At 54.7% G+C, this 11,652-nt stretch overlaps 2 protein-coding genes across 5 annotated transcripts; one reads left to right on the forward strand and one right to left on the reverse strand.

Annotated features, from left to right (window-relative positions):
- Nucleotides 1–1,713: 1,713 nt before the first annotated feature.
- LOC140660706 (uncharacterized) lies at nucleotides 1,714–5,737 on the reverse strand. 4 transcript variants are annotated; one of them, XM_072881821.1, is made up of 4 exons: nucleotides 4,414–5,737; nucleotides 2,692–2,837; nucleotides 2,455–2,587; nucleotides 1,714–2,030 (listed from the first exon to the last, which is right to left on the reverse strand). In XM_072881821.1, exon 1 carries the CDS (start codon nucleotides 5,735–5,737, stop codon nucleotides 4,748–4,750), a length of 990 nt encoding a protein of 329 aa, XP_072737922.1. In that variant the 3' UTR covers nucleotides 1,714–2,030; nucleotides 2,455–2,587; nucleotides 2,692–2,837; nucleotides 4,414–4,747. The 4 variants fall into 4 exon arrangements, with proteins under 4 accessions (XP_072737922.1, XP_072737921.1, XP_072737918.1 ...); XM_072881820.1 differs by having other exon boundaries at nucleotides 2,957–5,737; XM_072881817.1 differs by having other exon boundaries at nucleotides 2,692–5,737.
- MRPS23 (mitochondrial ribosomal protein S23) lies at nucleotides 5,641–8,836 on the forward strand. The gene is made up of 5 exons (XM_072881822.1): nucleotides 5,641–5,764; nucleotides 5,920–6,087; nucleotides 6,676–6,753; nucleotides 6,869–6,992; nucleotides 8,359–8,836. The coding sequence occupies exons 1-5, from the start codon at nucleotides 5,721–5,723 to the stop codon at nucleotides 8,518–8,520; spliced, it is 576 nt and encodes a 191-aa protein (XP_072737923.1). The 5' UTR covers nucleotides 5,641–5,720; the 3' UTR covers nucleotides 8,521–8,836.
- The last annotated feature ends 2,816 nt before the right edge of the window (nucleotides 8,837–11,652 follow it).

Below are 11,652 nucleotides of genomic sequence, written 5' to 3' on the forward strand. Positions count from 1 at the left end.
CGGGTGGAGGGAGGCGCTGGAGCGGCACAGCGTGCTTCGCGCTGGGCTGCTCCGCACTGCGCGGGGTAAAATGGGTGTCTGGAGGGGTGTGTGTCCCCGCCTGGCTCGGGGTGCGAGCGTGTCTGCGGGCGTAAGGGCCCAAGTGTGAAGCTGGGGCTTTGCCGCTGGGAACAGAAGGTCCTTTAGTCCCCGGGTGGGACTTTTATTCCCAGCCTGAGACTGGTGGAGAGAGAGGAGGGGCTCCTTTCCTACCCTCCACTGGCTCTGGGGTCTGTAGGAGGCTGCCGTTACTCCCTTCCAGCCCAAAGCAGCTCTCTGCATATTTGGAAGAACATCAAGCTTGGAAGCGGATCAGCTTGTCAATGTTCCAGCGCCTCTTAGCTACCGAGGGCTTAACTTTCAGCAAAGTTTCCATGAACGCAGGAAGCACTGACAAGCAGTCGGGCAGGAGCTCAGGCTCCTGCAGGAAGGAAATTCGGCTTCTCCCAGCCGAGGAGGTTGTTCCTGGAGGGCTGGTCTGGTGCGCGGGGAGGAGAGGCAGCGAAGCCCTTGTGCCCGGGCGCTTGCAGCATGTCTTCCCGCTGCCAAGCCCTTGGAGGGTTTGCTGCGCTCCTCGTCCTTGCTGGAGGACGGGCTGCGTCGTGCCATGGCTGCGGAGGATCGCGTTGAGCTCTCTTTGGCAGTCTAGCGCTGGGCAAGCCACGTTTTGCATCACGTCACAGGTCAGTCCTGCTGGAACCGCTGGCTTTAACAGCAGCAAGTGGCGTAGTGGTAAATGCTGCTGTTTCTCCTCTCCCTTGTCTGCTAAGCCCGCGCATTAGTTGACACGTTGCCTGCGAGTCGTCTTTGTAACCCAGCCGTAGTTTGCTGGTGGAGAGGAGCCCGGAGGCAGCAGGCTGCCCCTGCTTTTGCTTCGGGCTGGTCTGGCTGAGCACGTCCCCGAAGCGCCCGGCATCCTCCGCTCCCTGCGATGCTACCGGGGACCCCACGGAGCCTGCGCAGGGCTGCCTGCCGGGGAGCAGGGCTGCAGTCTTGTGAGAAAATGGGGAGAGGAAGGGCAGCTTGGGGGCTGCGAGCTGGAGCACGGGGTCTGTGAAGAGGGGACGGGCGTCACTGTGCGACCTCCGCTCGCTGCATGCGGTGGGTGCAAACCTCCCGGCCTCGCTGGCTCCGTCTACCCTGCCAGCAAAGGTTTTGCGTTGGGTGGGTCCGGCAACACGCGCTCACCGCGGAGGGTCCTGCGCTGGAAGCGGGCACCGCACCCGTGAGCACCCAGGGCTGGCGGTGGGCTGGCAGCTTCGCGGGGGCTTGGGGGTGTCTTTGCTAACGCAGTCTAACAACTTGCCCTTAAATATCCTGGGCTAGGCAAAGCCTCTCCGAATGATGTCACTCTGTAGCCATTTCAAAATACCTTGGGGGCACAAAGCATCATTTTAATGGAGGATGAAGAGTGATTATTTTTATGTCCTTTAAAAAGAAAACATCAGGTCTAATGAGTAGAAAGGCCACTAAAACCGGCTTGGAATCCAAAATGCATTTCTTACATAAAAAAGTACAATTCTCAGTGACGTTTGTATTACTTCTATACAAAATGGTTTAAAAAGAACAAAACGAAACAATCTGTGACGTTTGTGAGTGTTGCTATTTTAGAATTTATTTCCATAAGTGATTTTTTTTTTTCTTAAAGATGTTTAATAGTAATTCATATAATAAAGTCCTTGTTGTACTCTTAACACTTGGGTGTATTTTGCTTTTTTGTTCCCATTTCTTTACAGAGGGAAAAAGAAAGAAATCGGGGTGGGGAGGGACATGGCAGCTCTAGCCCGGCTCTAGCTGTGCCCCTCGTGGCTGCAGATGCCCAAAAGCCGCCCTGGCTCGTTGCCTCCCTGCTCGTGTCGGTGCAGAATTTGCATCCAACGATTTTCTCGAGAAAGCGAGCGCCGCGGGAGGCCCGTCACTGGTGAGCTCCTGTCTCCATCAGGAGCAATTCCTGCTTCCACCCGGCAGGATGTTCGGTTCGGGAGCAGGTCCTGTTGTGGGAGAGTGTGAGAGGAGCACCGGGAGCTCACGGCGAGCGAGCGGCAGCAAGAGCCCAGGACTCGGGGAAAGCCCTGGCACAGGCGAGGATGCTCCGGGGACGCCCCGTCCCCATTCCTCCCCGCTTCACCTCGGCAGGCAAAGCAATGCCACCCCGAAGCACGGTGGGCGCTGGGGTTTCGGATGGGGTCCAACGCAAAGGGCTCCACTGGGGTCAGGGGCTGTGAGGGTGGGCTCTGCACCGGGGAAACTGTCCTGGCACCGAGCGTGCTGGGGAGCAGAACTGCCGACCCACGCTGGCGGGGGGGGCCGTGCCCGTGGGTCCCTGTGGAAGTTCCCAGCACGCCCGTGGCCAGCTACGCCCCTGGGGACCTGCCTGTCAGGAAAGAGCGGAAAAGGAAAAATGCTGTGGCTTACCCGCTCCATTCTGAAAATAACAAGCCTCTCGGGGACGGGGCGTGTGAGTTTTCTTTAAACTGTTTCATTAGCTATCGCACAGCAACTCCTCCTCGTCTGTCAAGCAGGCAGTCTGGCTCCTTCGCGTCGTCTCCTGGCAGAATGGAAATATGTTATTATAATGAATTATTTCTGAAATACGTGTTATTCATCTCCAGCCCTGCACGTTTTTGCACCGTGCCGAGCTGGCGGGATCACCGGGTCTGCGAAGCCGGAGAGTGCGGAGCTGGACAGTGTTGGTGGAATTGCTCCCGAAGGGGCTGGTCTCAGCATCACTCCCGTAGGGCGTTGCCTGCTTGGCACCGGCCTTAGCGTCCCCTTCATTTCGCGTTCTCTGCAACAGGCTGGAGGAGGACAACTTTTGGTGAGAAACTCCTTGGAGGCTCAAAAAGCAGCACGTGGACCCGAAAGTGAGGGAGGGTCTCTGCCAGGGAAGGACAGGTGCCCGTCAAGCCCCACTTACAGGAGCTGGCCCCCGGTGTCCCCAGCCAGCACCCAAAACCTCAATCTCAAGCTCTTCATTTTGGGGAGGAGTAGGACTTTTGGCCTGTCCGGGCTGTGCTGTCCATGAGAAATACCCCCCGGGGCAGCCTTAGCAAGGGCTGTGAACCACGGGGACCGTTCCACACCTCCACCTCCCCTTGCCGTGGGCAGCCCACGACTCGCAGGACGAGGGTTATTTCCCGGTGGCGGGGAGCCGCAGAGGCTGCGGGGCACGGCGCTTCACGGGCAGCCCTGGGCGGCAGCGGCAGGGCCGGGGGGCATGCGGAGCATCCCCCTCACTTGCGGGGATGGGGCCGGAGTCTGCTTGCCCTGCGCCAGCCGTCCGGGAGCAGCTTTCGGTTGCTGGCGGGATTAGAGCTCCCCAGCCTCACGTGTGGCTTGGAAACCTTCCCTGTGAAAGAAGATGCTGGAAAAAGTCAAGGCATTCTTGCCTTAAATGTCAAAAGCATCGAAATGCTGGAGAAACCCTGGATGTTGCCTTCCTCCGGCGGCCAAGCAAGCTGTCGCGAGCCCATAGGGGAGCCAGGGCTTTTTCAAAGAGCTGAAAAGACCAGGGCCTGCCCAGTCCTTTGAGCAGCTCAGATGCAGCCCTGGAACGGTCCCAGCAGCTCCCTTTTGAATTCTGTTGCTCTACAGGGGCAAGGGTTTTTCTTTCAAAACCGTGTTTTAAGAAAACCAGCAGCTGAGAAAAGCCCAGGACTGAAATCCGTGGTCAGATGACGATGAATGCTAGAGGTGTTTTCTGGCATCGAGTACCTGCTGGCTGTCAGTCTGCGGTGGAAATTTACTGCCCCCTTCCTTCCCAAGGCTGGAAGATGGAAGGAGGGATGTATTTTTTTCCCCGTCAGCTCATTCCCAAGCTAAGGGCTGCACCTAGTGACCAGGCACCGCTCGCTGCCACGCACTTCTCCCAGGTCAGGCTGGTGGAAACGCCGACTGGGGGAAGGCTGTTTACACAGGGCAAATAGCCTGGGTGTAGCTGCTGGATTTTATAAATCAAGGTTAAAAATACAGACTGGGGCTCTGTGCTGGGCAGCCAGGCACCGTCTGCTGCCACCTCCTGGGCCCAGCACACAGTGTTGGGGCTGCCCGGGGCAGGATCAGGCCATGGTGCAACGCCTGGACAGGGCTTGTGCGAACCACGGCGACAAATCCCACTGTTTGCTCTCCGTCCGGGTGAGACCCAACACCAAAAGGCGACCGGGGTCAGGCTGATCCTCTCCGCATCCTGCTGCTGGGGATGGCCTGCAGCCCAATGTCACCACCAGTCCCCGAGCTCCTTCACTGCCATGGGGCCGTAGTGGTGCTCAGCTTGGGGGACAGCAGGCAGGGCAGATGTAAAGTGCCACGGGTGGAGAAGACGAGCCCCAGCCTCTGGGGACATCATTCCTGCCATACGGGGAGAAATGACTTCACCGAGGAGGCGCAGGGCAGTCTCTGACGTGTCTCCTCCTCGTGGGACCGGCCGGCACGGGCAACAGCAGCTCCTCCTTTCCTTGGGACCACGTCCCTTGTCCGGGGCAGCTGTCCTCCGCCGTCACCCACAGCAGTCACCCGGCAGCGGGGCAGCCCCAACGGCTCCATCAGAAACCGGAGACGGCAGCCGGGCCACCCGGCCAGGGCCTGCACGTGTCCGGCGAGCGTCACGGCGTGACAACTGCTGCCATGCGGCTGGGGTTTGTCCACCCTCTCAGTGTGCCGGCGCTCACAGCCCTAAGGCCGGGGGGGCTTTAGGGAAGCACAACTGGTGTCATCTTATTCCAGGGTTGGTGCTAAGGAGGACCCTGGTATTTTTGGACACGGCCCTTTCTTTTGGCCTGTCCACAGCACCTCCCGGAGGGCTGCGGCCCCAAACCCTGCTGCACCCCCTCGCCTCCCCCTCCAGACCCCCCGAGCTGTGCTCTGGCCCTGGAGAAGCGGGTATTAAGTGGAAGCAGAGGATGGGTGCCAGAGCTGCTGGCGGTGCGAGCGTGTCCGAAGGCCGGGCTGGGGGTGAAGGCGAGGGTTTCAGTGGCGGCTGCCAGGGTTGGGCCCAGCGCTCCCCGGCCCCCGCTCTCCTGGGGCACCGGCATCCCGAGCTGCCGAGGGGGAGCGGCCATGGGCACGGAGGGGTGCTGGGCAGACCCCCCAGCTGGGGACAGACCCGAGCCCTCGGTGGAGGCACGGCCCGGGCCGGGGGGTCCCCGCGCTTCGTTCTCCTCAGGCGCACGACACGGCGGCAGAGGCCTCCTGAGGAGATGGGACTTTCCACAGGCCGCGGGGCTCCTGGTCCTTCCCGTGCTGGGGGCTGAGGCGGGCGAGGGCGGCCATCCCGCCCGGAGGGACCCGGCCCCGCCGTCCCCTGAGGGGAGACCAGCCCCAGGGAAAGGCCCCCCGTCGCCGTGTCCCTCGGCCTCCCTCGGGGCCTCGGCCGGGCTGTGAGGGAGGCGGGAGGGCTGCGCTGCTCAGCCGAGGCGGCGGGCCGCCGGCCCCTCGTGTTCGCGCCAGGGCAGCGGGTGGCCGTGGGGGACGACGGCGCTGGCCCTTTAAATCGAGGGGGGGGACACGATCCGGCTGAGCCCCGGCTCGGCCATCGGCTGGCGCTGCCTGGACGCCACCTCCCGCCGCCGCCCTTCGGCTGTTGGCTGCGTGCCCTGGCGGCGGCGTTTCCGCTTCCGGGTGGGAGGGCAGGCCGTCGCTGGGGTGGCGGCGTTGCTAGGGGAGGCCCGGCCGCCGGCGCCGCCATGGCGGGGAACCGCATGCAGAAGATAGGGAGCGTGTTCAGCCGGTGCGGAGCGCGGGCGGCCGTGCGCGGGGTCCCCTGCTGCCGGGCGGCGCGGGGGGCCTGGGGGGCGCTGGGAGGGCGAGCCGGGAGGCCCGGGCTCGCCGGGGCGGTGCGGGCGTCCCCTGAGCTCCCCCCCCGCCGCTCCTCTCCCCCGGCAGGACCCGGAACCTGCTCCGCATCGGGGTGATCCAGAAGCCGCTGTGGTTCGACGTCTACGCTGCCTTCCCCCCGCTGAGGGAGCCCGTCTACCGGCGGCCGCGGCCGCGCTACGGCAAGGTGAAGGATGTCGTCCGTCCCATCTTCTACCAGGAAGACGAAGTGCGAGCGTGAGTTACCGCTTTCCCGCCCTGGGCGGCCGCCGAGGGGTGCCTGAGCTCCGCCGTTCACCGGAGACGTTCCTCTGCCCCTCGTCGGTAGCCCTGCAGGGGGAACACGGCTGCCCTTACTGGTCCTCCGAGCAGCGTTTTCTCTCCTTGTTTGTATCGCAGAGAAACTGCGTTATGCCTTTCTCCCGCGTTATAGATATAAATCGTTATCTCCCACGTATTTATAACGGCTGGCGGAGCTGCAAAAGGCCTCGCTTCAGGGGGAGGCTCGTCCGCAGCAGAAGGGCAGAGGCCGACAGCGCAGAGCTCCCGTGCGCGCGTTGGGTGGCCAGGTTGGGCTGGCTTAAACCCGCTGTGAGGGGGTTATGGTGCGGCTCTGACTCACCGGCGGTGGCGAAGATTAACTGGAATTTAGTAAAACAATTAAAAAACTCTGTATAACCTAATAGCTAACGGAAAAAGGAGCAATAGTTATGTGAGTGCTTTTCGTTGTAGCCTAAATTAACGGACTCTGGTGTTGTTTATTTTCTCCAAGACAGATCCCTTTTTGATGGTTTGCAAAATGACACTCTCTTATTGTTTAAATAGGAGATTTTACAGAATTTACGGCAGCGGTCCAAGACCTTTCGACCTGTCGCAATCAAACTACAAATCTACTTGCCAAAGGTAAGACTTATTTACAATTGAACTAGAAATATTTCCGAAACTTGTCCCTTTCTCCTCTGAAGTCAGTGAACCGGAACGTTATTTGCGAGAGTAAAAATACAATCTTCAAATCTAGGTTTGTTGAGAAATTCAACGAACTGAAAGAAGAAGGAAAAATTGAAGAGGAAAAATTGTTTGAAGAAACAGGAAAAGCCCTTTTAGCCAGTGGGATAATTTTACAGAGGAGAGGAACAGATAAAGTAAGTGTTAAATATTCGCAGGGTTACTTGGCCGGTGGATTCAGAAAACTTGACTTCCAGGCCCTTAATGTTGAGTTAATCCGAATTAAATTCTCAGCGAGAGACTCATGCACCTGACGGTTGTAATAAAATGTCTTTGCTGCGCAGCGTAAACTTGTCTCTTAGTTGTGAACGTGACTGGCCAAGGTTCGGGGACTTCCTGTGGGACAGAAAAGAGATCTGCTTCTTTTGGTGATGAAAGATGCAAGTCTTCAGTGCTTTCAAATCATCCATCGGTGTGTCTGGATAAACCATTTGGAAACGTGTATATGTATTACCGTATACGTGTGATCTCTGTGAGGTAGCGGGGGTAAATTAGAACCTCTTTGGGTTCGAAGATAACTAAACACTTTTCCGTCCCTTTTTAATAGTTGTCTAATGCACTCCAACTCTTGTTCTTTAATCTTGATCCTGAACTGGAAAATTTCTGCATAAATCTCGCAGGGGTTTTTTTTGTGTGGTGTTTTTTTTGTTTGTTTACAGTACTGAAATAAAGTTTTGTAGTCTGGGGGTTGTTTACTTACATTTTTGCCAAGAAAATAACTGTCCAAAACAGCTATCCAAAGTGTCCTGCCACTGCTTTTTGCTTTCCCTGATGTACAAGAGGGGAAATGGCTCCTGGGCACGTGGAGTCTACTTCCTCGTTACTTCAGGCAATCGTCATGTAACTCTTAACAAAAACTGGGGTACAAGATCAAACTCAAGATGCTTCTAGAACAGCACGTCGGGTAGAGTAGAACATGGCTGCTCTATGATGGGTAGAAACCTCTTACCTTGTTCGTGACTAACTGATTATGGTTTCTTCCGAGAATGCTGTCCTTTTAGTTGAACACCCTCAAAAAGAAGGGAGAAGAGCTGTTTATAAAAGCTGCAGTTTTAAACTGTTAGCTAAATTCGTTTATTATGCTCTTTTGTAATGCGCTCTCCATTCTCCTCATTATCCAGTGATCTCTGGGCCGAGCGTCTGTAGTGCTTTGCCTGATAAAAAGAGGCTGAAGAGGAACGGAAATTGGTGCCGCTTAAAGTGCGCTGTCCAATGAGCGTGTGAAAAGATGAAATCACTGAAAATCCCTTCTTTATGAGGGTGTTCAACTTCATTTCATCTTTCAGCTTGAGGTCAGCAGTCTCATTTTAAATTTCCTGCCCTGGTGATACCTTGACACTCTATTGTACCTTCAAAATAATCCAGGCATGAATTAGAACTTTTCTATCAGCTTTTTTTGGGACATACAAACCGAGGCTGTTGCTTTCTACTGCTCTCTTCAGTCACACTTTGACAGAAACTTTTTACGACCCTGTTTTTGTGATCGCCTGTCTTTAACTGTAGGTAGCACAACAGAGGGATCATCAGGATGTTGAAACCAGGGATTCTGCCTTACACCTGCAGCTTCAAACTGTGTTGGAAGAGATGCAGGAAAAGAAGAAAGATCAGGAGGAGCAGACGCCAGAGTTGGCGGAAACGCAGAAGGAAAATCCCGTACCCTCCTGAGAGCCGTGCTGCTGTCCTGTAACGCTCAGCTGCAGGATGTCCCCTGGCTGTGGCAGTCACCTGCTCAGGAGCCAGCGTTTCTGCCTCCACAATCTCATGGTTATGAGACATTTTCTTAGGGGGAATATGCCGCAGTTGTCCGCCTCTAGTGCCTTCTGTGGTCATGTGTGGGGCACACGTTCTTGTTCTTCCACCTCCCCCTTTGTAAAATTGGAGATAATCCCTTTTTTGAGGTTCGAGGACGTTATCTCAGATTGTGAGTTGGAAAATACGAGTATAAAAGTGGAAAATTAAACATGTTCTTTAAAAATTGGAAGTTCTGTCTCTTCAGGTGTCTCATTTCCGGTCGTAAAGATGTTTCTTAACTTCTTGCACTTGATGGTACAGGCCTTGTGCCAGTCCTGCTGTCGACATGGCAGATACCGCTTGCCTGACGTGTCGTAACAGCCGTCCAACCTGTCATCTCTCTATAGCTAACTGGGAGGAGGGGCTATTTATGTAAAGGTAACGATATGCTCTTCCTATTCCACCATTTCCTTCAATTCGGAATAGGATAAAGTGTAACAATACCAGGTCATTTGGACCTTTGCAGTTTTTTAGTGACTCCTGGTCACCTCAGGCGTGTGAAAGGCGCAACGTTACAGCTGTTTGCGAAGAGGAAGTTGAGTGCTGTCGCAGAAAGAGTCACGGACACTTCGGCATAGAACAACGTAAGAAAATAACAATCAATCATACCAGGATTCGGAGCCGATTGGAATGTCATTCTTCCTGTGCCTGCAAACTCCAGGGCCTAGCTTATTTTTTATTAAAGATTTTGGCTTTGGGCTATATGGAAAAACAATTACTGGTTTGGTTTTTTTTTCCTTTTTGGTTTGTGTGTTTTCCTTTTTGGTTTGTGGGGGTTTTTTTCCTTTTTGGTTTGTGTTTTTTCCTTTTTTGTTTGTTTTTCCTTTAAAAAACCCAAACTACCACCACTGAACAGGTGTAAATCATGTCAAACCCACCTCTTCTCTCCTCGTCTGGCTCTCCCCTACAAGGAAAACGGGGTTCCTTTTGGGTTCGTACCTACCTCCCAGACGCATTCTCCGCAACACAATCTTGTGACGCTGACACTGTGCGTGATGCAAGAAAACTCTCTTATGGATCTGTGTTGTACGGCAGTAAAAAGGAGGATTTAAAAATGCCTGTGGTTTGGTTTTGTGTGGCTTGATTCACTTCCTGGTAGCGGTGTAATTACCGTAGAATTACCCGGTTCTCCTTGGAAGGTCAAACTTTATTCCTAATTCCGCTCTGTAATTCTAGACGAGTGCAAGATTTTATTACAAAGAGCAAAATCCTCTGTCTTAGCGCTGCTGTAGCTGTTCCCAGAGCTGGCCTTGGTGGCAGGCACGCCTGCCTGCGCGAGGGTCTCCCACGTGGAGCAGGAATTGCTGCCTGCCTCGCTAAATCCACCCGTAGCAGCCTCTGACAGAGGTGACTGTAATGGATGCACCCACCTCTGCTATCCAAGTTTCGGAACCGCTGCGCTGGGTCAAGGGTAGGAGAAGTGCTAATGTAAACCGATGACAAAAATCCGCGAGAACGGGCTTCAGTCTGAAGCAGCGCCGGAGAGGAGGCACGTGCTGAGAGTACAGCGTGGCGAGCCCTTCGCTTGCCTGCGGCCAGCCGTCGCGTGGGGGTTTCCCTCAGCGGCAGCAGGCTCCCGTTCGGCTGAGGACCGAGGCGAGCTGCCCTCCGTAGGAAATCTCTGGCAGCTGGGATGCGAATGTCCCTCTTCGTGCCCGGTTTTCCTCCTTGGGCCGAATGATTCTCGCCAGCCCAAGGGAAGGGAGACCACCAGCTCCGTGTCTCCTACGCTCCAGCTCTGTGCCTTTGCCTTTTGTGGATTTTTACAGAGGTAAAGATTTTATTTTGAGCATCCTGTTTCGCATTTTTAACTGTGGATGATGCTCTTAGCTTGCCAAAAATTGCAAATGGAAGTAGTTTAAAAGGAGAAGTGCTATGAAGTTGAATGCAGTAACGCGAGAGATTTCTCACTCGCTTCATTCACAGCTCGGTGGTCTCCTGTTTGTTGTCACTTCTCTAAAAAATTGCCAACGTTACTTAAAGAGCTTTTTCCTCTATCGTCTGCTGAACTAGCTTCATCCTTGCATCTTTACTGAGCTTGGCTGTGTCTTCCTTTAGTCATCTGAAGCATATTGAGCAGTAACATATTAAATTTAGAACACAGACTAGAGCAGCAGCCTTGCAGCGTGCCCTGAGTGAGTTCCTGTGCAGAGTAGACAAGAAGAAAGTTGGAATTAATTTTCTCTTTTATTTTGTGTTGGCAAAAGTCACTGGGGCGGCTCCCCCGGGGCAGAGCGCTCCCAGCTGGACCAGCCGTTCTGCAATGGGCTCGGCTGGGGAGCGGTCGGATTTACCCTCACGTGCAGCTGTGGCGGGAGGGGTGGGAGTAAGAGACCTCATGGTTTTTTCTTCCCCTTCTACGCCCGAAATGATGGCAACTGTCCAGCTTCTTAACCGTTAGTTTTCATGAGCAGAGGGTTATTGCAACTTGCCCTTCTGCTCTGTCGCGGATGGAGTGAGATTGCCCTTCACTCACAAGAGAGAAGTAAAAATATACTTTATTGATACAGAATAGGGAGTTAACAAAGTTCAATGCGACAGTGGTTTAACAAGATTCGATGGCAAGGTACCCTTGATTATTTACTGCATAGAGGACAGGGTCAGACAAAACTGTCAGGGAGACCCTCCCGTTGAGTCATGAGGTTCAGAAAAGGACTCCCTTGCTTTCTAAACTCCTTCTTAAAGAGGAGTCTGGGTGCGGCTAGATCCAGTCCTAGTCCCAGACTTGGTCAACAGTGTATGTCTAAAGGATTCTATGTGCGCAATCAATCCTTTATATCCCTTAGGTAAGGTTTCAGAGTTTAGCATGCTATTAGTCACTTACCGAGGATCTGTTGCGGCAAGGAAACTCTCAGCCTCGAGGAGTAACCTTGAGAGGTGTCCCTGCTCAAGGGGAGATCCTGGCGTGCAGCCCGCTGCCGTGCAGGAGAGCTCCAAGGGCTCTTGGGCTGCTCCCTATTTGTGGGGGTCAGAGGATTGACTCACAGTCATATTTGCATGCCGACC

This window comes from Ciconia boyciana, chromosome 17 (assembly GCF_034638445.1).
Source record: "Ciconia boyciana chromosome 17, ASM3463844v1, whole genome shotgun sequence".
Taxonomy (NCBI): Eukaryota; Metazoa; Chordata; class Aves; order Ciconiiformes; family Ciconiidae; genus Ciconia; species Ciconia boyciana.